This window comes from Thunnus maccoyii, chromosome 6, assembly GCF_910596095.1.
Source record: "Thunnus maccoyii chromosome 6, fThuMac1.1, whole genome shotgun sequence".
Taxonomy (NCBI): domain Eukaryota; kingdom Metazoa; phylum Chordata; class Actinopteri; order Scombriformes; family Scombridae; genus Thunnus; species Thunnus maccoyii.
Window position 1 is genome coordinate 17,486,413 of NC_056538.1, and position 27,806 is coordinate 17,514,218.

General features: G+C 41.4%; 1 protein-coding gene across 2 annotated transcripts; it reads left to right on the forward strand.

Moving 5' to 3' along the window:
* The first annotated feature begins 152 nt into the window (after nt 1–152).
* mettl16 (methyltransferase 16, N6-methyladenosin) lies at nt 153–27,573 on the forward strand. 2 transcript variants are annotated; one of them, XM_042414131.1, is made up of 10 exons: nt 153–233; nt 681–822; nt 11,426–11,613; nt 12,302–12,442; nt 13,499–13,614; nt 13,819–13,961; nt 16,596–16,665; nt 18,274–18,363; nt 25,048–25,221; nt 26,669–27,573. In XM_042414131.1, exons 2-10 carry the CDS (start codon nt 695–697, stop codon nt 27,260–27,262), a joined length of 1,644 nt encoding a protein of 547 aa, XP_042270065.1. In that variant the 5' UTR covers nt 153–233; nt 681–694; the 3' UTR covers nt 27,263–27,573. The 2 variants fall into 2 exon arrangements, with proteins under 2 accessions (XP_042270065.1, XP_042270064.1); XM_042414130.1 differs by having other exon boundaries at nt 163–349.
* The last annotated feature ends 233 nt before the right edge of the window (nt 27,574–27,806 follow it).

Here is a 27,806-nt window from a genome sequence, read left to right on the forward strand (position 1 = left end):
ATAATTGAACTTTCCTGTCATATTCAGTGAATCCGAACAATACATTTTTCCTAAGTACTGTAAAATGAGGGTAAATACGATCAGCAATAAATCCTGACAATTGCTACAACCAAGTTGATCACATGACAACCGACCTTTTTCTTTTTCGTGACATCATCACGCATTGACGCAGAGTCGTGACGTTTCAGGCACACAGGAAGATAGTTGCCCGAAAGTAAAAACGTTTGGACAACGTGAGTCGTGTGTGTAACTTTTTTTCTTACACAGTGGTTGAGTCCAATAAAGTCTTAACGCCACTCTGAAAACATAAACAATAAGCTTCACCACTGCAAGAAAAGCTTCAGAAAAGGTAGGAAGAGAAATACTGGCTGTACGTCAACGGTTAGCTAACTGCTCCAAAGCAGCTCCGAGAATCCGTTACTTTTTACTCCGGTTGACGAATGCAATATATTTGTTCCCCATATTAACGTAAAACTGACTGATTAAGAGGGCAGTCTAAAATGTGTAGTTACTGCAAAAGAGCAGCTGCCCATGTTTACGGACAGAGTTTTCTGCCGATATCATGTCCATATTTTCACCCCTTAGCTTCAAACAGTTTCATTAGTCTCGGCGTGGTGTGGCGATGTTTTCATTTGAATAAACTGGTGTTTTGTGTTGTTGTTTGTGTTTGTTGTTGCCAGGGAAGGCTCGGATCATGGCTCTGAACAAGTCCATGCACCCCCGGAACCGCTACAAAGACAAACCCCCAGACTTTGCTCACCTGGCGGCCAAATATCCAGACTTCCAGCAGCACGTACACACCAGCCTCACCGGGCGACCAGTGTGAGTACCTGACACTGTACAAAACACACACCAGTCTCACTGTGAGTACCTGACACTGTACAAAACACACACCAGGCTCACTGTGAGTACCCGACACTGTACAAAAACACATAAGCTTCACTGTGAGTACCTGACACTGTACAAAACACACACCAGTGTCGCTGTGAGTACCTGACACTGCAATCAGTGTGCCACTGTACAAAAACATTTTAATTATACTGCAGACTAAAATGCTGGATTTTGCAGCAGCTTTTCTCAAAAACTGCAATGTTTTATATGCTCTTTTGCAGTAAAATTGCAGGAATTGGGAAAAATTGCAAGCAAAGGAAAATAATGCAGTTTTTTTAAACTACTACCAATGAAGAGCCATATGTAATCACTTCACTCAATAAAAAGCATACTGCATATCATAGAAACAACTATATTTTCTGAACATGAGAACTATGGGCTCAAAGTTATTTAAAAAAGAAAAAACTGTACTTTAGTTCTATTTATAAGCTTTTATTAAATAAGCACCAAATAAAATAAGTCAGTAATTCCATTAAAATAAATCCATTAACATAAAAATATGATGTAGCACATTTCCAAAGTGCCTGTTCTTATGTTTGAGCTAGATTATGTGCATCTTTGCTGTTTGAACAGCACATCAACTTGTATTCTTCTGACTAACTGGATGCAAACCAAAGGTGTAGAGCAGGTTAAATGATAAACAAAGTGAAACAAAACCTTTGGGAATTGTTTTGCACAGTCTATGGCAGTGATTTTTGTTGGCAGGGGACATTTGTCCATCTTCCACCTGAATCTTTGCTGCAATGACGTAATGCGAAAATTGGTCCAAATCACAAGTGGTCTGTTGATTGGTCATTTCATGTGAAAAAGTTGCTGTACTTTGGCAAAGTAGAGGAATATTTTTCGTTTTGTTTGTTAACGTTAAAAGTAAAGTTAGGCGTGGTTTTAATTCCTCATGAGCCTGATTTGCTTGATCTACCTTGTTCTTCAGATGCGATGCAAACAGGACTGTACAACAGGGACTTAAAGTTCCAAGTTTAATTCCTGAGATCAATTCCTCTGGTTCCAAAGTACCAGGAACTTTTGGTTGAAACAGGGCTTTCATTTGTAGAGGCGTTTGTCAAAGGCCTCTGTGGCCTAGGCTCATTGAACAGCCTGACAGCAGTTCAGAGATATTCCCTTGTCAAGTTTTTAAGCGAGCCTCGCCTCTCTAACAGATCAGAGGAGTCAGGGGTGGAAGCTCATGGCTGTCAATCAATATGTGAACGCACTTCTGGCCTACTCCTCATCTCGTACCAAGGCTCCAAGCTAGCATTAGCTACTGGAAAATGTCACTATGACTGACTCACAGGCTAGCAAGCTCCTGATACCTGAATGGAAGAGCTTCATTACTTCCAGGCCTCAGACAGAAATCAATACATCATATGTGCATCATCACATCGTTGCAGGTGAAGAGTGGAGCGCAACGGAGCAGGGAGCTATCGAGTCTCACTCAAGCACCAGCTTGATTTCTAGAACTTGCATATTGTAGCTTTGTAGCTCTGTGTTAACATGATAAAGTGAGGTTCATAAAGAGCTTGTTTTCTGACTGTGATAAACCAAAACGCTGACTTCCAGCTCGGCCTTGCACTGCATTTATATTTTAGTAAAGTTACTGTAATTGTCAGTAAACATCGTTCACATTGACACCCTAGTCGTAATTACGACTCTAAATCTCTGATACTTGAGTGGCATTTAATAATATACAAGTGTCTGAAACATGTCAGCCAAACTCCATCATTCAAGGATAATTATACCCAAATTTAAAGGATAAAGTGCTACATATGAGCTCATACACCTGTCTCGAGTTGTTCGATGATGTAAGCACTCGAGTGCAGTAAACATGTGAGTCTTTCCTGTCTCTACCGTCCATCCAACGTGATGTGAACACTAAATTATCACTGAACATGAGCATCACTAAGGTTGAATGGGAGCAGCATGAGGTGTTAATCACATATGGCTGTAACACACTGGTCTCCTGTCCACGTACTTTTGTTCATACAGTCGATTTATTAAAGCAGTGTACACAAACATCTCACCGATATGTCAGCATAACTCACATTCAGCACTGCCGGTGTCCCAGCTGACTCCATCTTTACTGCTCATTCAGCTTCTGGCAACAGCAGGAGGAAGCAGCCTGGACAAATGATTAATGGATCAAACATCAAAAGATTTTTTTTTTTTTCTTTTCCGCTCCGTTTGCTGCCTTCTTTCTTTATTAGTGAGACGTGCAAAGTATGTAGCAGTGACTGTTTAAATCCAACTCCCAATTTTAAAAATGGGTTAGTGTGTCAATCAAAAACTGCCCAGTAAGCTTCCTGTGTTTCACTGCGCACTCAAAGTGGACATCAAATTTAATATGAGTGCAACACCGCTGATATGTGTGTGTGTGTGTGTGTGTGTGTGTGTGTGTGTGTGTGTGTCTGTGTGTGTCTGTGTGTGTACGCCCTTCCCAGTAAGATGCTGCTGAGAAGTCATGTTGTGAAAAAGTCCAGGCAGGGGAACAAAGGAAGAATAGGTCTGGTGGGATTAGCGGTGTTGACGTCAAACAGTGTGAGCTCATGGTTGCTGCTGTGGGAAAGAAACATGAACAGCACTCCATCTCTCAATTTACAGTCTTTTCTTTTGTCTCCGCACGGACAGATGTGGCACCGAGAGCTGTGGTTCGTTTGCAGGATTTAATAGAAGTCCTTCAATCCAGTTTGACACGTGCATCGGCACCAGAAAACATGATTTGTATTTTCATTCGATTTTCATTCATTAATATTATTCATCATTCAAATTTTATCACTTTGTCATCAGATATTTTGAATTTTAAATGATCAGAAGAGCTGTAATCATCATGAAAACAGGCCAAACAAATTCTCTACTTTCTGCAACATCTAATGAAATTTACTGCACAGTTTTCCTTTGTTTGAAGTACCATTTGTCTCAGTTTAGTTGGTTCCATAGTAGCCTGACAGGTCCATGTGTTATTTTTATTTTTTTAATTATTTTCACTTGTTGCAAATGTTCCACAAAACAAAGCAAACAATCCTACAGTGAATGTAGGAACTGACAGTCATTGTTTACGCTTTGCATCTGTCAGGACGGAGACGCTCTCCTCCTCCTCCTCTTCTGTTTGCGTTTTATGAAACAGGTAGCACGTCTGCTCAGTGAGGAAATCACTTGTTATTGTCTGTGTTATGCAGATGAATGCGGACGCGGTGTCACTGCAGCGAGTCTGAGCATCTGTGTGCGACTGCGAACATATTGGTGTGGGCTGATCTTTTGTGGTTGCGAGGTGGCCAGTCAATCATCTTTATGGTGGTCCGGGCGTGCGTGTGTGTGTGTAGGCACGCTGTGAAACACGACTTGATGTCCGTCTGTGACAGGTTTTAATTATCAGTCTGTAGCGTCTCTCTGTCTGTCTGTGGCTCCCCAGCAGACAGACAGACAGACAGATGATGAACAATGGGGTTGGCAGTGTGTTTGGGGCAGACGCCAGGCAGGGTCCAAAATTAACTTTTTGACTCACCTGCCAAGGAAGCTGGTAGAAGATTTAATGGACAGACAGATTTTTTTAACAGCCAAAAATAATAAAATGCTTTTTACTGTTGCAATTTGCTATTATTACTATTTAGCATCTTGGCCTCACATGCGATAGTAACACTACCTGTTGGTGGGATAACGGAACATAGTCGATCCATGATCCACACAAATCGCCTCCCACGGTTCAGCACACATGTGAACCGTGGATTATATTTTCTGCCGCCTTGTAACAATAACAGTCAGTAACTTGTAACATTCAGTAACAGTTCCACGTCATCGTCATCGGTCCAAGCAAAGAAATCTCTAGTCTTACTTTTTGCCATAAACTGTTCTTCCCCCGTAATATTTTCTGCAACTAAGCAACCAACCGCAGAGTTGACAATCAGCTTCCTGTCTACACCAGCACTTGCACGCCCAGTGTACGTAATCGATCATGTGATATGCGTTGTCAGGAGTGTTAGTATGGACGGAGATTATTTCTGAAATGGTGCTAAAACGCCTGTGTGGATGGAGATTATTTTGGTTTTAAAATGAAAACCGGAGGCGTGTACAGTTACATAATGACTTGGCTCTGTAGCCTGTGGAAAAGCAAACTGGTTCTTAGAAGGTTTGCTAGTTGAACCAACTGTGAACCAGCACCAGCAGCACCACGTTCCACTTGGTGGAAAGCAAGTATGTGTGCATCTACACTGTTGCTCGAGGCAAAATAATAAAAACTTTTTTTTTGTTACACTAATTGAAAAGCTAATATAACCAGAATGTTTTTTTACTTGATAAACACTGAATTGACCAAAATTTGAAATGTATTAATTTTCTGTTAACCAAATTAAATTGACAATAAAAAGTGGAGGATAAAAAAGTTCACAACAAGAGGCTCCTTCAACGTTAACGGATGTCCAGGATGTGTGTGTCACTTCGTGTGTGGCAGCTGCTCCGATTAACTGTCTGCAGAAATTTCTCTCTCGTCTTCTTCTTCAGTCTGTCGTTCCATCAGTGGAGGGATTAACGTGGTTTTGTATTTCCCAATGAATTCATCTGCTGGGTTTTTAAGTATTTAAGCAGCGAGTTAGGGGATGAGAGTAATCTCGGGGAGACACTCACTCAATCCTCAGGGGAGATACTACATCTCCCCTCATTTTTGGATTGTCAGTGGAGCGGACTGATAGCGATGGGCGAAGAGGGGAGCTCAGACCAGAAGCAGGAGGAGGAGAAATATGGTGGATGTGACTGGAATTGAAGTGCGGAGCAGATAAAGCCTTAAATAGTCTGAATGTTGGTTTGTTTCAGTCTCACTTTTTGGGGAAGGACGAGGGGGGCTCAGATCAGGCTGATAGAGGGGGGGGGGGGGATTAGGAGGCATGAATGGGTATTAAAAATGCAACAGCCTGGCTGACATTTAATTTGGTAGTCATATTTTTCATGCGCTGGGAGAAGATCATGTGTGGAAGGATTTTCTCTTCCGTAATTAATGAAATGTTCAATTTTCACACTCGTTTTGTTCAGAGATATATTATTAAACGTGTTCTCGGCAATAGAGCAGAAGGAAATGAATAGCTATGACCTCTGATACGACGATGCCACGTTTTAAATTGATGATCGTAATGATCAGCTGAAGCACTTTCCTCCCTGGAAAACCCAGCCGGCATATTGCCAAACTGATTTTTTTTTTTTTACTACCTGATGGGAGAAATAAGAAGGAAACTGACTACTAAACCAGTTATGACGTCATTTTGACATATTTCACTTAAAAAAAAATCTGCAAGAACCATCATCATACACCAAATCATTTATCAGTTAATTATGAATTATAATTTGTGTTTAGTCTGGCCACAGGGTTTCTGGTTAGCAGCTCCAATTAGCTTTCTTCAGCTGACATTGACAGATCTCATTATTTAAGGTGATGTGATTGGTTACTTACTTAATTGGTTGTTGTCTGATGAGTAAACTTCACCCCAAAATCCAAATGAAAATACTCATCTGTGTCGCAATATTCATTCATACAGAGATTGCACGATTAATACATCCAGTTGTGTTAGAGCTGAAACAGTTAATTGAAATGAATTTATTAGTCGGTTGACAGAAAATTAGCTTTTTTTTAATAATCAATTCATTGTTTAAAGTATTTTTTTAAAGCAAAAACACAAATCTTTGTGTTTGCAGATTTTTAAATATGAATATTTGATGGTTTGGTCGGATAAAATAAAACATTTGAAGACGTCACTGTATGTGTTCACAAATTTCTGTCATTTTATAGTACAAGTGATTAATCAGTTAATCAAGAACATAATAGGCAGATCAATCTTTACTGAAAACAGTCATTAGTTGCATCACAATTTCCAATCTAATGATTAACTTCCTTATTGATTCATCTGTTGATCATTTTCTCAATTGATTGTTGTGTCTGAAGATATTCAGTTCACTATCACAGATCTTCATAATTTAGAAGCTGGAACCAGACTTTTTTTGCATTTATGCTAAAATAATGACTTAAACAATTAATCAGTCAGTCAGTCAAAGTAGTTGCCATTAATTTTCTGTCAATCGATTAATCGATTCATCGTTTCAGCTTCATTAGTCTCCACAATTAATAATCAGATGCTGTTGGCACGTTTGCAGTATTGAAATATTGCATTCAGATCATCTGCTGCTGCTGTCTTGTATTCAAGTTGTTGACAAAAAGTGCAATAAAAATTTTATTAATTAAACAAAAAAAAATCCTGAAAATACCTTCTTTTTTTAATATTCGTACAGCTCTGCAGGTTTTTGTTATGAGGATCCTAATTGGTCGTCTTTACAGCGTCAGCATATTTGCTAAATTGCAAAACAGCTCAAAATTTGCAATTTGCATGAGCTCATTCAAAACCAGTTTAGCTTTAACGTCACGGTGAGTTTTAAGTGATTCACACATTGCTGCTGTTGTGAGGACTCAAAATGTGTTTAAAAAAAAAACCTGACATGAGAGAGGAAGTTGCTGCTAATCAGCACAAAATTTTTCCCTGCACACTCAGAGTGAAGTAGATGTACCTTGAAGGTCACCTCTCTGTGGACAGAGATTGAAAAAGCCTGAGCGAGAGAGAGAGCGAGAGAGAGAGAGAGTGTGTGTGTGCGTTCATGCTGTTCCTGTAGCGTGGAGGTGAGAGCGAGCTGTTGGTCTCAGCAGTAAACTCCCCTCCAGTTTAATAATGTCGCCCTCTTCATTCATCTGAACCTCGATCGGGGATTTTTCTGCTTCTCAGCACTTAGACGTCTTTTCCTCTTCACCTGCAGAGTCTCTCGTCTACATCACTCTGTGCTCCTGTTGGTATTTTCACATGAACACAAGTCGGAGTTTCGAGCTGAAACCGACTCCTGATTCCTCCCTTCATTCCTCTAGTCTTTCCAACGACTGTGCGCTTCATCTCGTCTCATCACAACTTTTTCACTCAGGTTTGTCCCACTTTGTGCCCCGTCTGCCTCGATGAGGGGCGTAAGCACGCAGCGGCAGAGAGACGTAAATCGCGGGCACGCTCACGCTGCTCCGTCTGGCATCAGCCATTGCTCCAGCGTGGCCGGATTTGCGTGCTCTCTCCTCATCTGTTCAGTAGGTGGGGTTGCCATGGAGACGTGGCATTCGCAGTGCTGCTGATGGGAGCGATTGGTCTGCATTGTACACACACACACACACACACACACACGCTCATCATGGGGCTAAAAATAGAGGGCTGGCCTGAGCAGCCTCTCTCTCTGAATATTGATCCTTATCTAATGATGCCTCAGAGGAGAAATGAACGAGGGCAGAACATCTGAGAGCCGGACAGATGAGAGAGGCCGGCTCTTGTTTTGAAAATTTCCGAGCATTATGCTGATATATCACTCCCTCCTCTGAGCTCAAGACATTTTTTAAAAGTGCAAATTCTTCAAGTGGATTCATCGTTTGAAAATGTGTGGTACCTCCCTGAAGGAGCCAGGTGTTAGTCTTTCTCCAGGAGGTCACTCTCCTCCAGCAGCTGATTTAACTGGACCATTAACCTAATCTGTTCATTAGGTGTAGAGACACTTGGTAAGATTAATGTCAGACTCTACAGGTAAATCGCTTCTCATTTGTATCCATCGCACACCTGGCTGCTTGGAGGGTCATTTGTCTTTGTTATCACTCCTGAATGAAGACGCACACTTAAGTGACCGGAATCACCTCAACAGTGAGACAGTGTTGTCCGTGTGCTGCACTCAGTCTTTCTTATGAATTTCAAATGAGATCAGTTGTGTTCAGTTGTGTTTTTGGGTTCGTTTCATACCTGTTGGACAAAAATAATATCTTGCCAAAATACACAAATGGGACACAAGCACAACACACGTCTATTTTATCTTCTTGATCAGGTAAAATTCTTGCATACATTTGTTATTGTGGTTAAAATCACACCTAAAGCCATGACTAAAATCACATATTTACAATCACAGAGGCTGTGGTTGGTCTGCTTTGTGTTCTCACCATAAATAAACCCCATTAGAGTCCCAGGACTGGATTAAGCTGCTAGGAGGCCCGGGGGCAAAGATGAGCTGTAGGCCTCTAAACCCCCCTCTAGAGTCCCAGAAACCAACCTGTATTTCTACGCTGCAATACCTCGTGTATGCTGAATGTCAGTTTGTGGTCATCTGCTTGAATTTGTGTAAGGATATACAACTAACAATTATTCTCATTATCAGTTAATCTGAGGATTATTTTCTTAATTAATTGTTAAGTCAAATCCTCATAATTCAGAGTCTAGAACCAGCAAAGTTTTGGCATTTTTTTTCTTGAAAAATGACTGAAACGGTGAATCGATTATCAAAATTGTTGCTGATTAATTTAATTTCAATCGACTAATCTTTGCAGCTCTAGAGATGCACCATGTAAGCAAAAAATTAACTGAAAGATTAAAGATAGTAAATCCAGATCCAATATTAATGGTATATCTATGAGTTTAAAGGCTCCATAACATTACACAGTGGTTTATAATACTCTGACACAGGATTTTATGTCTGGAAAGTTACTATTTTTTTAAAGTTGCACTACTTTCAAAAAAGTAGTGGCCACTCAGAGCCATGCATCCTGGTAGATTACATGAAAGATGTCTTTCTGCAGATGTCACGTCACAATAAGGCCGCATTCCTCAGTAAACAGCTGCATGACGTCGGGTTTCATTCCAGCAAAAGTTGATTCCAGCTCAACTTTCTGCCGGACAACTGCTGCATTTTTTTACTGGGCCCTATACGGTCTCCACTACCGCAGCGTAAACGCACTGCCCCCATTCAAATGAGGGCTGCTGTTTTTGACACATTGCTAGATTTGGTGTGAACGCGGACTAAAAGATAAAATGATTGTTGCTGTGAAAACTTTCCAGGAGTGCAGGAGTGTTTTTGGTCTGAACGCCCACTTAAACTTAATTGTCAGAGGTATTCTGGTCATCACACAAGCCTGGACGAAAGAAAAATAACTGGAAATTGGGCAACACTTTTATTTGTTTGGTTCCTGAAGAGAAGCCAAATCCTACAAGAGGAAAACTTCACTGATTTGTGAAAAGACACAAAAAAATCCACTAACAATAAAAATGAAAACCAAATCAGTTGTTTGATGGTTCCTGAATGTCTTGGATCTCCTGTATCTCCATCTTTATTCCACTTAAAATACGCTCGCATTAAACTTGTGAGGTGGCAGACGCTCCCATCACCAGGATGTGTCTAATTACATCTGCCGAGGTGCAAACGCACTCAGCAAAGCTTTAATTATACCTATCTCGCCCACTCGTTTTGTCTGCCGCGCTCGCTGCTGCTTGTGTGACAGCTGAAATCGTTAAACATGTCGAGAGGAAACGACGGGAGAGCCCAACGTTTGGGACCGAGTGTTGGGAATAAAAGTGGGAGGTCTCAGTAATGTTGAAAACGTGAATTTCATTGTCATTAGCAGGGGATTGTGAATTGATGGGCTGCTTATCTCCCTATTGTCCTCTGTGTGTGTGTGTATGTGTGTGTGTGTGTGTGTGTGTGTGGAGAAGTAATTGGGGGACAGTGCAGAGAGCTGCCGAGGGTTAATGAAGTGCTGCATTAAGAGCAGTCTGGTAAATTGCTGTCAGGTCGTCTCGCTGTTCAAAAACAAAAGGATCAGCAAGTCACTACATTGAAATCACTCTTAAAGGGATATTTCAGTTTTTCATGTTGATAGTTTTGCCCTTTTTTCCTAATAGTATTAATATCATATTAACCAGTTACTTGTTAAGATCTCTGGAAGGGGCGACATTGTAAAAAAACAAAGTCATACAAGGCAAGAAACAGGTTGTAAACTAACTAGAGTAGCGTGGGCAGATAATAAAGATATATATACCGTAAACATCTGTTGACTGTCATAGATTTAGCAGCACCGTTTATACAGTGCTAGCTTCAATATTACGAGCAACGTTGAACAATTTAAAGGATTCTTGTCTCAGTGTTATACTGATTTGTACTTTGATTTTTAGGTGATTAGCCAGAAACATATTCCTGTCTGCTTATTTTATCTATAACAGGACTGAGTGTCCAGAAAATATACTACATCATTATTTATATAGATACCGTGATATAACATTACATAACCCACGACTGTCACAGTATATGTACTTTAATTTTTATATACACACAAACTTTTATATTACAGCATCACACACGACTAATGAGAAAACAAAGATTAACAGACTGACTTTGTGGTTTAACTTTGACCTGCTGAACTTGCCCTATTTGTGCAATGAGGAATTATTTTAGGTGCTCTCACTTAATTTTACCCCCACCTGGTTTACTTCCTGTGTGATCATCTGATCACAATAATATCATAACCGATAGAAATGATGGTCCTAACTTTGAAATTAAGACTCATGTTATAATAAATCCTTTAACTATGAGATAAATATTAGGCTAGAAGTAATATATTTTCTATTTTCAGCACAATTATCCCTGCTTTTCTCATCCAAAATATTTTATAAATTATATATTAAAACGCTGACATGAACTCATCGAGTCATATTTGTTTCTCCTCAAGTGTGAACTTCAAAGAGCCGGAGGCGGTGCGAGCGCTGACCTGCACCCTGCTGAAGGAGGACTTTGGTTTGACCATCGAGATCCCTCTGGAGCGCCTCATACCCACCGTCCCTCTGCGCCTCAACTACATCCACTGGGTGGAAGACCTCATCGACGGCCAGAAACAACCACGCAGAGGCATCGACATCGGTACAGTCACATCATCCTCTGTTCTCTTCTCAGCGTGGGTCGAGGGTGCCACTAATGAATCAAGCTGAAATTACTATTCATGTAGCTGAAGGATTTCCTGAAGAGTTCAGACTTGGCCAATTTGTTGTTAAATCTGGTCTTCAAATTGATTTTTTTTTTTTTTTAATTGAATCCCATTTCAAACCTCTGTTCTTACTTATTCCTGATCAGATTTCATGTTTTGTCTCCAGAGAAAGACGCTACCAGCAGCACAGAGCTGTTACACATGAACCCAGTCATTCCCAGTGTTCCCAGCACTTATTAGCCAAATTCCCATCCACATGTCACAGCTTGTTTGCTGCCGTGTCCATCAGTCTGTCTTTGTGTGTGTGTGTGTGTGTGTGTGTGAGTCACTGATTGGTGACCCCTAAACCAATCTGTAAGCAGATTGAAGCTGTCTGATGAACGTCTGGTCTCCCTGATGGATCACCACAAGGCATTTCCTTCACCATCGGGTCCCACCTCTTCTGTTGGAAGTGACATTTATTGTCCGTTACGGCCACTAAGTTAAAGATAATGCATTTGAAACGCACCGTCTCACAATCATTCACTTAAAACAGCATCACAGCGTATTTCCATATTGTTCAGTGAAGGTAACAACCATTCATCATCATGAATGTTTGTGTGTTGTTGTTGTTGTTTACTTCAGGCACAGGGGCATCTTGTATCTACCCCCTGCTGGGCGCCACAATGAATGGCTGGTACTTTCTCGCCACAGAGGTGGATGACATCTGCTTTGACTATGCTACGAAAAACGTGGAGCAGAACAACCTGTCTGACCTCATTAAAGGTGAGTTTGGTCCAGTCATGAACCTCATGAAACTAGTAGCGCTACGTTGAAACTGCCGTCTGCGAGTCTTTTGTTTGTTTGTCATCTCACCTCCTGCGCATTAATGGCCCGACACACTGTGAGATAACAACAATCCTGCAGGTTTATTTCATGTCACACTGTGTGAGACTGCTCTCAATCTGTGTCTTTGTGACTTAACTAGATCTGAAACAATTAGTTGATTAATTGACAAGCTGACTGAAAAACAATAAGCAACTATTTAAACAATGGTTTAATTGTTTTTTAAGCAAAAATACACTGGTTCACAGCTTCTAAATAGTGAGAATTTGCTGCTTTTCTTGGTCTCATATGATAGTTAACTGAATATTTTGGTGTTTTAGACAAAACAGGCAATTCAATATCAAATTGTGACGGGCATTTTTTAGAGTTTTCTGATGTTTTTATAGACCAAACGATAAGCAATTTCTAGAGAAAATAATTTGCACGTTAATCAATAATGAAAATAACCTTTAGTTGCAGCTTGACTGAACACTGTCAGTTTTGAAGGATGTCCGACTGGTTTTAAATTGTGGTGCGAAAATGTAAATGTAAAAAAATACTCAACCAGTGAAATGTCACCCACTCCATCATCCATCTGTGCTGCTGTCATGTTTTAAAAGGCAGAAAAACAAAAAAACAAAACATGGTCGCTTACAGTGTCGCATTGGTTCAGTGCTCTCTGCATAATTTCATGCCATATTCTGATTGGTTAGTTTGTAGATGTAGGTCGTAGTTGTGGTCACATTGTGAGAATGTGGTCCTGGATATTTGGTTCAGTAAAGCGCTGAGTAGTCTGTATGTGGACGTGTCTCACTGTGTGATCCAGTACAATCGTTTTTGACTGACAACCAAAGATTTCCCCACATTTCTCTCACAATTGTCAACTTTCATCTGGGACAACCTAAAGTCGCCCAGTCTATAGAGGCGCTTTAGCTTTTGTTTTGTTTTTTCCCCCAAAAGCTGCCAATGTTTACCTAAAACACAAACTTAAAATCCTCGTCTCTTGTCTCATTCCAGTTGTCAAAGTTCCCCAGAAGACTTTACTGATGGACGCCTTGAAAGAAGAGACAGAGATCGTGTACGACTTCTGCATGTGCAACCCTCCTTTTTTTGCCAACCAGCTAGAGGCTAAGGTCAGTATTCTCCTGCCTTTTTAATATTTTAAACGTTTCACCGGTGTCCTAGTTGAATGTTGAACATTTAAAATCAAACGCACAGAATTCTGTGACTCATTGAGACTGAACACAACAATATGAAACAGTATTTGTTTACGCGATAGTAACAGGCCTCTAATAGGATTTTGTCTTAATCTCTGTCTGCCTTGTTGCTCTCTGCAGGGAGTAAACTCCAGGAACTCACGGAGACCTCCTCCCAGTTCAGTGAACACAGGCGGGGTGACGGAGATCATGGCGGAGGGTGGTGAACTGGAGTTTGTCAAGAGGATCATTCATGACAGCCTGCAGCTCAAGAAGCGCTTGCGGTGAGGAATAAAACTTGACCTGCACCTGCAAAATTAGGTTGTTTTTTTTTGAGTGTGTAAAACCAAACCCACCTAAAGCATTTGAGGAATTTATCAAATTACTTGGCTACATATTTATACGCAAGAGCGGGCGGTTTTGTTCTTTTTGAGAGGCTTGGATGAGAGCACCCTTGAAGCGGTGACACCAAGGGGTGAAACGGGCAGATGGGTTGCTGCACATTGATGGAGCTGTCACCCACAGTCGGTTTAATGATTTTGGCACACAATCACCCTGTGCTGTATGTGGAAGCACCACAGGGAGCAGCTGTGTTTGGGTGGGCGGGGGGTATCTCCAGCGGACGTCACTTCACCCTCCCCTGTTACCAGGGCTGTCACCGGGGCAGCAGAGTGAGACTCGGATAGAGGGAGCTGCAGAGTGGTGCTATTAAAACTAATTAGACATGCCACACCTGCTTGGCCTCCTACAGGGAGTTCAGTGTGTGTGTGTGTGTGTGTGTGTTTGCATAATGCTTCAGTGGAAAGACGAGCAGCCCTGAGAGGGTCTGATGTTAACACTGGCCTGCTCTCCTGTACAGAGGAGAGAAAGCAAGAACGAACCCGGTCTTCGTTTACAGGTTTGGCGTTCAGGCCGAGCCAACCGGAGCCGACTGTCACTCCCAAAAGCATGCTGGGACACCAGAGCCACCAGGTGTCCATGGAAACACTGCCAGCTTGGTCCTTTGAGACACGCCCCCGCCCACCCTGCTCCTCTTTCCCTTTTTTTTCCCCACTGAAGTGTAATTACTGTCGGATAAGGGCGAGCCACCTTGGCTCTGAATAAAGCGCACACCCAAATACCCAAAACCAGTTAGACTGAGGTAATGCTCCCTATTTATCACGCCATTGATATGAAAATTGCCACCTCTGGTAATAAGATTGTAATGATGTGAAAAAAGGAGCATGAATATGATCCTGATCTTAATGCAGCTGCACACTTTAATATGTTTGAAGAAGCTGCTGGTGGAGGAGGGAAGCCGAGCCATTTTGGGTTTTCCTCCCCACTGTGTCGAAAAGTGGGAAACATCTGTGAATATTAGAGCTGCTCAATATTTCATTGTGTCGACTGAAGCTGACATGTTGCCCCCCCACAACCCTTCACCCCTCTGGGCATTTTTCCAAGTCGCCATCTTCGTACCTCGCTAACTTGATTACATTTCAGTGCCCTTCCTTACCGTCTACAGTTTTGAAGATTGTATTTTGGGGTAGTCGGGTGTGACTGTAGCTTTATACCTGGCTACATTTATGGATATGGCTGCTGTATGTACAGAGATGTAGGTTTGGTTTCAGAAGTGGAGGAATGCTGTTTCCTGCATTTATATACATTTTAATCCATCTAGCAAAACTTGGTTATTGTGCTTTCTCTTAAAGTATAATAAAAAAACAGAAATGCTATGTTAATTGTTGTGTTATTGAAGTTTAAATCAAATCCCGTTTTTGTTACTACTGTATTTATGGTTGGCATATTTAATTTAATATATTTACATTCAGTAATTATCTATTTATTTAAAAGTTTTTAGTAGTGGCATAGTTAACCGTTCCTGCGCTGGAGATTCACAGGAAACGATCCAGCGTTTCTGTTTTTCTATTTTTATCTCATTGATATCAGCCTCACTGTTTACCGTTCACTCTCCTAGCATTATACCATTATATCAGAGCTGTATTAAGTTTCTGTGAATGCAAACCAAACATTTCCTATTGCTGCTCACATTAAAAGCATTCAACTACAGAGAGAAGACTCACTGGGAAAAAAAGAACAAAACATGCTCAATTTTTAGAATTTTTCATCAGTGGATCATTTTCATTTTTGAAAGGCAGTAATGAAACAAGCAGCCGCAGTGAGCTGTGAGATGAAGAGCTGCAGCAAAGTAACCAACCTTTCTGTGTCCTGCTGTTGTGTGGAAATCAAATTATTGACTGACTTCTTATTTAGAACAATGTGAGTTTGTTTTGAAAGCACCTTTTTCAGCCCTGAGTAAGATGCAGCCTCTATGTTGCCTGCTAGGCAAAACTTTGGGCAAAAAAGCTTGTTGCTGTGGTCACACAGCTGAAGGTGACTCAGATGAGCAAATTCACATTTTAACCAACTCAGAGCTTCTCTCATCTCAATTTTGGCAGCTGGACGGTCAGAAGACTGTTAAGAGAGATTTAAGTGAGTAAATCAAACTGACCTGTGATCAGAAAAAAGTACACCTGATGATTAATTTAACATATAATCTAATGAACTCTGAACAGACAACTTATATAAAAATGAGAGTTTTCCCTCCAGACTGAGTCCCTGATGTGTTTATCTTTCCTCCGTTTTCCCGACTGGACGCTTCCTGCTTATTGATCAGGGCCAACCTCATCTCTTTATTGCACAGCAGAGATTATTGATCAAGCCTCCACCACAGGACAACTTCAAACCAGCTTTTTCTCTGCTGTGGACTGTACACACCCAGATATTTTTTTGAATTTTTTTGGTTTTATTTAGTATTGGTGTTGCTCCCGCAAGCCCGCCTCAGGCTCATTTGATCTCCGCTTGCTAGTTCACGCCCGGGCCGCCAGCCACTCACACAGTCACACACAGCTGGTTAATGTGCATCCTTCTTTCTGCAGGTGGTACAGCTGCATGTTGGGGAAGAAATGCAGCCTGACACCTTTAAAAGAGGAGCTGAGGAAGCAAGGGGTGAGTAGACCATCAAGACTCTGAACAAAGGCGAACACACAAATACGTCCGCTGTGATCAAGAAGTATCACAAAGCAGCCCCCAGTTTTTGATCTCAGCTTGCTCATGCAGGAACACGCCCCTTTCTGCAGGGTTTGGTAATGGCTTGTTAAAACAATCTGAGCCTCCCATCTCAAACCAGCTCTTGATATTAGAAGAGGGCGTCGCTGTCAGCGGAGCCATAACGGATCAGCTCTTTCTAATATGCCAGCCAAGCAGTGTCACGAACGAGCCATGAATGAGCTGATTTCTGTCAGCGGTGCATGACTGAATCACACGGCACTGTGTAGCTAACATCCATTAGCGTCATTAGCTTAACTAATAGCCCAGCACATGACTCCTGACTGCTGCAGGCCTCTGGTCCTGTGCCTGTCACCTCCCTCACATGCTTAAAAAAATATAAATAAATAAATGAAGAGACTCTGCTCCCCTGATTCCCCCTCCTGCACCTGGTGCCCCTCAAAGCTCCTCCAGAGGTTTTAGGATGCTGTCGCTGCTCATCAGCATGAGTGCAGCCTTGGCTAACATCCAGGGAGAAAGTGTGTAAAAAGAAACCTGGCCTAGTTAATATGCTAATGCTTTTTTTTTTCTCCAGTGTCTCCTCATCTCTCTGTTTTTTTTTAATTTAGCAAATGTGAATGTTTGTTACTCCTAACAAGCCATTTGACCTCTGACCCTTTATCTTAGTTCCTATTTACTGAAGCAGTCCTGAGAGACCGTTAAAGTGCTCTGTTTGCACGAGGGGTTTTCACACCATACGTGTGTATTTTTCACATCGTAGATCCCTTCTCTTCTTTTCTCACCCACGATAAGAGATGCAGAGCTCACTGAGGGTCACAGAGGGAGTCATTTTTATATCAGATATGTCACCAAATCTGCAGACTGAGCACATCTAGTTTGCGTTGCATCACATAGTCAAACTGAGCGCTACCAGGATGAAGCTTCAGAGTAAATTCTTGGTCTGATGAAAACAATTTGGTTATGTAGAGCTGTTTTACATATTATCACACATGCTGTTCATATTATATCTTGAAACTCTGCCTCACTCACACCAGCTGTTTAGTTCAGTGGCTGCAGCTGCTAAACTTAACTCATGGAGAATAGTTCTATGTTGTTTTTATCAACATGTTGTTTTATTTTATGGGAATTTATTTCCTAGATTTTATAACCAGCATTGGCAGGTTAGGACAGGAGCACCGAAATTCGAATTTTTTTTAAAATAGATGAACAAATTGAACCTTGAGATGCAGTTAAGCCTGTTTCTTCCAGCAGATATTATTAAATTACAAGCTAAACTGAAGCAAATTTGCCTCAGGGAGCTTAACAATCTATACAGAAATACAACATCCTCTATCCTTAGACTCTCGATTTGAATAAGAAAGAAACTCCCTAAAACAAACTTTAATGGGGGGGAAATGGAAGAAACCTCAGGAGGAGCAACAGAGGAAGGGATTTGTCTTCCAGGACAGACAGACATGCTTCAGATGTACAGAGTAAACCAAGATATATACAACATGAATAAACAGGATGACATAATTATAGATAAATCGACTGTTTTTTTCTTCTCAGGTGCCCAAAGTGACCCACACAGAGTTCTACCAGGGACGCACCATGCGGTGGGCACTGGCCTGGAGTTTCTATGATGATGTTATCGTTCCGGTAAGTCCTTCAGTCCTATGACCACCTTTAGTCTCAGTGGATCGTTTTGTGGTCATCTGCCATCATCTGTTTCATCACCACCTGCTGGTGGATGTTTCCAAAACCCCAAATCCCCCCTCCTCAATAATGCACCGCCTCAGTCCTGCTCCACCCCCCCCCTCCCTACAGCCCCATTCCATTAGATGCACTTATTCCTCCCTCTGGGGAAACATCTATGTGATTTTTAACATGTTGTAGCCAGGCAACAGTTGCCAGGGCAGGAATGTGCACATACACAGCACCATTGTTTTGTCTGGACAGTGAGAGTGTTGGAGATATACAAAGCAGAGAGAGTGAAAAAGCCAAAACAATAGATAGATGGATGGATAGAGTAGTTCATTAATCCAGAAAGGGAAGTGAAAGGGTATTAAAGGGTAAATTAAAGGCATCACAGAGAGAACGAGGAGTGATGTTGCAGCGAAACAGAAAACAAACAAAGGAAGGTGGGAGGCGGTCAGCAGATGTAAGAGCGGCTCTGTGACGAAGACTGTGATGTTTGTGTTTTTGTTGAACGCTGTTTTGGCATTTTCAGCATAAAAGCAGTTGAGCAGAAAGATTGGCCTACATTTTTTCCTGCAACCCTCTTCCTCCTCCTACTCCACTATCACGCAGATCCACCATCATATACACTCGGGAGCTGCTCGGCATTACCAGGCAGACCCCTTGAAGACTTGTGTTTGCTGTGTGTGTGGTTACATGACAGAAGTATCTTTGCATGGTTGACTTGCTAATTCTGCCCGCGTGCGAGTGTTCCTATAGACGTCTGGTATGTATGTATGTGAATGGGGGAGCTCATTAATGTTACATATAGACTTTAACATATGTGGCATGCATGCATCTGTGACCTACTTCACCCCCTTATAACCAGGTCAGCCTCCATACTGCTGTGACTACAACCACATAGTCTTTCTCTTCTCTTTCTCCATCTGCTTCTGTTCTTCTTGCGGTTTGTTTAACCAGACAGGTGACAAATATTTCTCTTTGGAGACATTTTTGGGTGTTTTCAGACCTCCATTTTTAGTCTGGTTCAATCAGTTTCTGGTTTGTTTTCCACCTTGGTGTGATTTGTTTGGGCAGGTCTGAACACAGTAATTGTACTCAGGTGTGGACCAGAACAACTGTACCGAGAACCTTCAGAGGATGTGGTTTGAGAATGTGAGTCGGGTCCCATACAAACTCTGGAGCAGTTTGTTTGCAGTGGGACCTTTGACCCAGGTGTACTCTTGAGTTTGAGCAATACGGCTCCTGTAGCCAGGTGTGCTTTAAATACTGGGATGTGAAAGTTAGTAGCAACTATCCAGAGAGTTAGTTAATCCGAGGTCCGACCTGGACTAGCACAATGAAGAATGTTGTATTTTCCCAGAGGACCTTCTTCAGCATCTTCTTCCTGTGTTTATGTTCTTGCTTCCACCCATCTGACCAATAAGTGTAGTGAACCTTCTCACGTGGCTTGTTGTGATGCATTTTTTCACTTGAATTTCTTTCTGTGTGAAAAGAAACCAAACCAAGTGGAAAACTCATCTGCGGATTCAGACAAAAGCAAACGAACTATAGGTTTGAAAAGTGAAATGCTACTCAAGCTACAACAATTACATCAAAATGTCTGGAGTCATATGGTCGACTTAAATCTCACCCAGGAAGTAGAACAGACAAATAGTTGCCCCTGGGTGCTCAGACATGCCTATACGTTCAAATATACGCTATTCTTTATTTAAACAACTAAGGTACTTTTTGTGCATCCACCTTTCACTAAAAAGAGTTTAAGGAAAAATCAATAAATTTCCTGAAAACTTGTTTGGTACGGCATATCCGATTATGTATTTTACACTTGCAGTAAGAAGTCACACACAGACTTAAGTTCAGTGCAACTCTAGAAAGAAAACATGAGCGTGATTGGCCTCCACGTCCTCTCAGAGCCTCCAACGTGGTTGTTGAGTGGTTCGCTGTCTACTTTTGATCGGAGGTGTTAGTATGAGGAACATCAACAGTGTGTTTTACTTTTTGAAGGGGTAATATAAGCTTTTAGGGTCTTTTTTTTTTTTTACAATGGCTCAACCTTACCAGGAAAGAAGAATGCAGAGGATGTAGTGGAGTTGAGAAACACAAGATGCAGATAAAGAAAACTTACAAATACAGACAAAAGGATGAAGACTTTCCAGGCTTTATCCGAGCCTCGAGGTATGTTGCTGTGGATCATACAGGCCGCTGGCAGGAGGGGGTTCAGGAAGGTCAAGAGTTCAGGGTCCATGTAGAGGAGGTTTGGGACTTCGCAAAAAGGAAAATGGGGGCTGGGAGGAGGGAGATGATCAGAGTACGATTTACAATGTTTGCCTGAAGGTGAAATCAACATTTTGTTTCTCTATTTTGTGTGCGTGTGTGTATCTGTGTGTGCACTCAGGAGGTCAAGATGGATGATTGAATGACATTATATCTGGAGAGAACGGCTCTTGTTGGACTCAAAGGCTTTTACCATGCCTCGTTTTCAAAATTGGGCCAGGCTCTTATTGTGAGGTTGTCATTCACCCATGACTCGTGTGTGTGTGTGTGTGTGTGTGTGTGTGTGTGTGAGAGTGTGTGAGAGAGAGAGAGAGAGAGAGAGAGAGAGAGAGAGAGAGAGAGAGAGAGAGAGAGAGAGAGAGAGAGAGAGAGAGAGAGAGAGAGAGAGAGAGAGAGAGAGAGAGAGAGAGAGAGAGAGAGAGAGAGAGAGAGAGAGAGAGAGAGAGAGAGAAAGCGAGAGAGAGCATGAGGTGAGAGTGGGTAAGTGGGATTAATAATGGAGTGAAAGAGCAGCAGAGTCAGAAGAGGATGTGATTCAGTGAAGAGGTGTGTATGCAACTGTACACATGTAGGTTTCATGCCCTTTGTGAATCAATGTGTGTGTGTGTGTGTGTGTGTGTGTGTGTGTGTGTGTGTGTGTGTGAATGTGTCAGCGCAAGAATCTATGTCAAGGATGCTTCATGAACAGGTTCTGTTTGATGGATTTCTATTGATTTCCTTCCTCAGTACAATGAGCTGGGGGGCTTTCAGAGCGTGTAGACAGAGGGGGGAGAAACGTCTGTGAGAAACAATGAGAAATAAAAAAAGAAGCTCTAACAAGCAGCCAAACAAGGCAGCGTCCATCATCAACCCATTAATTAAATATGTCCATCTCTTGTAAACATGCATCTACAAGGACGATCATTTCAACTAAAAATCAATACATGATCAAAAAAGCTTTTAGTGAGAGTGAACATGACGAAGCAAACACAGGAAAGATGTGTTCATTTATTTATTAAACTTTTATTTCAGGTTGGTCTTTTACTTCTCTGGTGTATTAAAAAAGGAGATAGCAAATATATATATTAGAAATTGCTGAATTACAGGCTATAATAAAAGTCTTCATTTGCACTAAAGTTAAAGAGTAATCAAAACTTGAGTCTCAGATCAGTAGCGGAGTGTGAAGGTCACAGTCTGCTCCTTCGCTCTGCTGTTTGTAGGTCAGTCGGCCATGCTGTCTGCTCCTCACAGTACTGCTGCAGACCCCCGCTGTCCCCCCCCCCCCCACTCTCACTCAGCCTGCAGTGACTTGCGGAGTGCAGCTTGACATATTGGCTGCAGCGGACGCGTAGGGGACGATCACTGCACAGCGTCTGTCGTATGGAGACACGGTTGGGTAATGACCTCCACCGCCATTACAGCAAGGCATTAGAGGGGATTAGAAATAAGGAACGGTCGTTGTTGTAATTCACTGCAGGTTCAGGTGGAGCTTGTGTGGTTTGAGCTCCCTCTTGTGGTTTGTAACGACCCTTCATCCTCTGTTGGTTTGTCCTCTCTCTAACCAGGTACTGATCTGATGCCACTAATGCTTTTAATTTTTCTCTGAGCAACAGACAGTTAACTTTCATTATCACAGAAAAAGTAGTGACATTCATCACATTTTCACTTCAAGAAATTAAGAGAAAAAATTGTTTTCTTTTATTTGTGTCACACTGAAACCCTCTTGCTGTCACATGTAAGATTCAGGAATATTCCCTCATTCATCTGATCTATTTTATTACATGCTTAAGTTTGTTTTATTATTATTACAAAATATTAAGTGACAGGGGAATTATATATTGTTGACAGTAAATGTTAAAGGATTCAAAAGGAGAAAAAACACTTAAACACAGAATTTGAAAGAGGAAATAATTTTTAGCAGTAAAGTTATAAACAGCTGACAATTCACAGAAAGAGTTTTAGTTTACACATTATGACTGATTTATAAATAGTTGATGCATATGATACTGGCAGACATGATCTCAGTGTGGTTGACTAAATTTAAAAAGGAGGTATTCTGGCCTCCAGGCGTTTATATTCTGTAACGTGGTGTCTGGTGCCCTCTGCAGCAGTTTAATAGTACAGCCTTTTGGGACAACTTCCTTTGTAGACAGGAAGTAGTAAAAGAAAGCACATATAGTCTACAGGAAGTTGGATTTCAGCCCAAGCAGAGCACAGAGTCAATCTGCTGCCATCCTGTTGTTGGGCCATAGAAAGCTTTGCCTGTAAGTTGGAATCTATCAATAAGCAGCTCAACAACATGAATTAATGACACTTTTGTTGAAAGTTGTACTGTAAAAGTAACATTTGAAGGTATTGTTTCTATGCTAGCATTTAACTCAGCTATGTTGGTTCCTGCAGTGATTAGCTATTGATTTTTTTTTTAGCATTTAGCCTTCATCCTTGCTAGTGCTGTGCTGATGTAGCTGTTTCAATTAGCATTCATTCGGTTTTGAGCCTTTTATTGATTATCATTACATAAGATTTAGAGAGCTGACATGCTTGTGCACTTACTTACCTCTGTTTAGCAAACATTACAGTAATTTTACTGTATTCTGTCCTTTCAGTTTCGCTCCATTTTAACATCATCATGCACTTTGAGTCTGCATTAAATATTTGGAGCTTGAAGGCTACGTCCTGACTCTTATGTCTTTTGTGAATGGAGTTTGGGTAGCAGTCTAATTGTGGGTGCTGCACCTTGAGGAGGACAGTATAGTGAAAAGGCAATAGACCCGAGGGTGCTGCAACTGCTACAGCAACAGATCAAGTACTGAGACGGCATGATGGAAGGGTGCAAGGATGACAACGTATCAGTATCCAGCCTGAAGACTGGCTGTTCATCTGCATCATTGGCAGGTGCTGCGGCAAGAGCCCGGGCCCGGGCAGAAGCAGCACGGGCACGTGCATCATTTGCTGAGAAGGAGACAAGACTAAGAATTGAAAAAGCAGAGATTGAAGCAAAGTTGCTGTTGGAGAAGGCCAAATTGGATGCAGAGTTGGCTGCACTGAATCTGCAGAGAGAAGCAGTTGCTGCGGTCGTGCAGGCTGAGGCCTTAGAAGCAGCGTTAGACGTGGATAGTGGAGCGCCCAGTGCCAGTGTAAGCAAATTGCTGTTGGAAAAGGACATTACTGAGCATACCAGTAACTACATCGAAGCGCAGTCGAAACTGCACAACCACACAGTGGATACACCACATCAGACAGTATGTACACCCCCATCACTGTATGCTTTTACTACTATCAATATGAAACCCAAGTTTAGGTTCCGATACCAAAACAATAGGCATAGGTGATAATAATAAAAAAAACTTTATTTATATAGCACATTTCATACGGGGGTGTAGCTCAAAGTGCTTTACAATAAAGTGAAGAAACAAGAGAATAAATAAAAAGGCAAATTAAAACAAGTGCAAATACTGCGTTATAAAACCAAGCAATCAAATGAATAACAAACAGGCAGCAAATAGCAAGAACAGGTGTGCGAAGAAGAAAATAATGTGTGAAAGATAGAAATAAAACTATGGAAGGCATAAGAACAATAAAATGTGTAAAAGATAAGAATAGAACAGAATAGAGAATAACTAGGATGCAGCTTTTTGCTTTAACCATCGCTCTTCTCTGCCCCCTGCTGGCTCTGCCGTCTGGACTCAGTATTTTTGGACTCAAGTCATTTCCAGCCTCTGAGGCAGACGTCTAAAAATGTAGACCTCCAACAAAATACTGACTATGGTGTCTGAGTTTCTCAGCCTGCTGAGTTGACTCAAGTCACCGTGTCCCAACACGAAACATAAAAACACAGAGGACAGTAGACACAACACAGCAGACAGATAAAAGAAAGCTGTGGACTTAACGTTGTGGTGCCATATTTTACCTGAAGTACAAGATTAGTGAAGTGGGAAAAGTACACAAAATATAAACCTTCAGTCAGTTAAGAACAATGAAAAACGAGTGGAAATATTTTCAAGTTATGGGTGCAGGATTCCACTGATATCTAATCTTCAGAATGTAATACTGTGGGTGCTTTTTATCGACTGAAAGTCCCCTCTATTGTAATGTTTATACTATCTAACTTATCTGGAATGTAAATGTTAATGCATATTTCAAATTGTCATATTCTTATTGAAAAAAACATGTTGACTTGTGCACCACAGGTATCTGCGGCATTGATGATTTCACCCACACACCTGTTTAGTCCGTCTGGCCCTCTCCTACTCCGTTTCTCTTAAAATATCTTTTGAAATAGTTTAACTTTTTATCATTTTGTGTTTAGATTTACATGTTCAGACTAATCTGTTGCACAGATTTTAGTTAATTCTCTCCTTAATTTGGTTTCTCTCTCTTTTGTCTCAGTCTCCTCCCAGTAAGAAGCGTAAACTGGAGAAAGCACGGAAACCTCTGTCGTTCACACTTCCACAAGCTGGGCTGAAGGAGCTCCAGGCTAAGGCCTCTGCTATCGGCAGCTCTGCCCGAGCCCCTGTGGACAGCATCGCTGCTCTGCTGGAGAAGACTCTCACTGACCTGCGGGTAAGCTTTAGAGCTTCACAACTATAGTTAAAAAAAACCTATAACCTAAATGGGGTTAACACCAGTGTGTAAGATTTAGTGGCATCTAGCAGAACAGACTAAGCAGAAATTGAATATAATATTCATAAGTATGTTTTAATTGTGTATAATCACCTGAAAATAAGAATCATGTTTTCATTACGTTAGAATGAGCCCTTTATATCTACAAAGGGAGTGGGTCCTCTTCCATGGAGGCCGCCATGTTGCAGTACAGTAGCCCTGAACGGACAAACCACACACTGGCTCTAGAGAGGGCCTTTTGCATTTTTCGCAGCCACCATAGGTTCTCCTACAGGCTTAGAAGGGGAGGTGCATTCATTCTCACCGCTCGATGCCACTAAATCCTACACACTGGTCCTGTAATGCTGCTAAAGTGGTTGATTTGTGAATGTACTGATGCTTGAATATTCTCTCTGCAAGGCAGTCTAACTTTTGAAAGACTAAGTTAATTACTTCTCTTACGGATGAAAAGTTAAATTCATAAACATTAAAACAAACACATCCTTGCTTCATTCAGTACACTCGGGGGTTTTGCTGCTACACCCTTACTTGGTCTGGTATGACCAGTAGCTTATGGAGGCTAATGTTAGCAAACTTTGAATAGATATTGTTGTATAACAGATATCACTGAGTCAGTTTGCATACTTCATAACCCTTCTCAAACTTATGCTACTGTTATGCTACACTTCTGCATTTTTCATTACTCTGTATTTGCTACTTATAGTCAAAAGTTGCTGCTGTTCAGTGGAAGTTACATAAAGTAGATTTTAAGGAATAGTTTGGGAAATATGCTTGTTGGTTTTCTTCAACGCAGTTACATGAGAAGATTTTCTCTCATATATGTCCAGTAAATAGATGGTTGGCTTAGATTGGTACGAAAACAGTGGGAAACAGCTAGTATAACTTTGTCCAAAGATCCTCTAAACTCACTAATTAATGTTATATCTCGTTTGTTTAATCCATACAAGGAAACAGAGGAAAAACTACAAGATGTGGTATTAGGTGGTTGGCTGTGTGCCAGACTATTTCTTGGGCTGCAGTGACTTCCTCAAGGCTCTGCTGGTTGCCTGGCAACCTCCAAATGACAACAAGAATCCAATTAAGTCAGTTCCTGGAGTCTTGTCGTAACTTGGGTCACTTCAGTGTTCACATTTGGTGCTAAAATGCGTCCTGGATTAACCAGTCACCAGCAGACGACTCTAATCTGGGGTGCAAGTGAACCAAAAAAGCGATGAGGGTGCATTTTGTTTTCCACACATGGGGAAAACCTTTCTGTGTTTCATTTTGTATGAATGCCAATGAACCTCGGTCACACTTTAATTCAGTAAGAGTGAGCGATTGGTTTGGTGCGTCACACACCTCCAGTCACCCAAGTAACGAACTGTTTCTCTTTTGTGTGGCTCTGCAGGTGCTGCACAAACATGTCCCCTGCAGAAAGCAGGAGCAGAGCCTCTTTCTGACGGCTGTGGAGAACACATGGATCCATGGGCGGCAGAAACGACGCGAACAAAAGCGTCAATTACGAGAGCTGCCCAGAGCACCTCACTGTGCTGCGACCAGCTCTCAAACCACTGAGGCCACAGCTGTTCCCACTACAAACCCATCCTCTCAAAACCAGCCGTCCCCCACAGAAAACACCCAGGACGATAACACTCAGGACAAAACTGCAGAGGAGAGCAATGGGGCCTCTTCAAATGAGACAAGTGTAGAACTAATGCACAACGCAAGTGGAGAACAAAAAGAGGAAATTGTAACAGGTAAAGACACAGAGTCTTCTGCCTGCACAGAAGCACCAGCCGCAGCAAGTGAACCACCCTTAAAGCGACCCCTGAGCCCGAGTGCAGTTGAACACTTCCTGTTTAAGTGTCTGGTGAACGTGATGCTGGAGCAGAGTGATGTGGTGGTTGAGATGCACTGGGTAGAGGGTCAGAACAAAGACCTGATGAACCAACTGTGCACTTACCTGAAGAACACACTTTTAAAGTCTGTTGCAAAGTCCTAAATGGTTTAAAAAAAAAAAAAAAAAAAGACTCTTGGAAATAAAATTTTTAGAGATTATTTTCGAGTGCCTGTCTATTTGGAAGTTTCCTTTTGGGTAGTTTAAATGATTATACTTTACACAACTATAAACAACTTTTGAGAAGATAAACGGTTGAATCCACTGTGACTCCTGGCGGTTTATACCGTTAGGTAATCACAACTATGTGTTAACTGAGGTCATGTCTAATTTTCTTGTACTTGTCAGTGTACCTGTACATTTTTGTGCTCAAAAGTTGTCAACATTCGGAATAAATGTATGTTTTGTGTAACATGTTTATGCTTTATGGTGCATCTTTTATTCATAATCAAACATTTCATGTCTTAGAGGGTTTTTGAGGATGCAGTACCTTGAAATGGCCACAAGATGATGAAGATATGTGTTTTTATTAATGGGACTATTCCTGTCATGATCTGCTATAAATAAAATAATTTAATTTGTGCCTTATTAGATGTTGTGAATAGCTTTTACATGAGTTGATCCCAATGTGGTTTGAATTACACACCCT

Excerpts from the sequence above, each read along its gene's own strand:
- mettl16 (XM_042414131.1), top strand. The coding sequence starts at position 695 with ATGGCTCTGAACAAGTCCATGCACCCCCGGAACCGCTACAAAGACAAA. Across the intron at positions 823-11,425 it reads AGCCTCACCGGGCGACCAGT|TGTGAACTTCAAAGAGCCGG; the intron begins GTGAGTACCTGA and ends TTTCTCCTCAAG. Across the intron at positions 11,614-12,301 it reads ACGCAGAGGCATCGACATCG|GCACAGGGGCATCTTGTATC; the intron begins GTACAGTCACAT and ends TGTTTACTTCAG.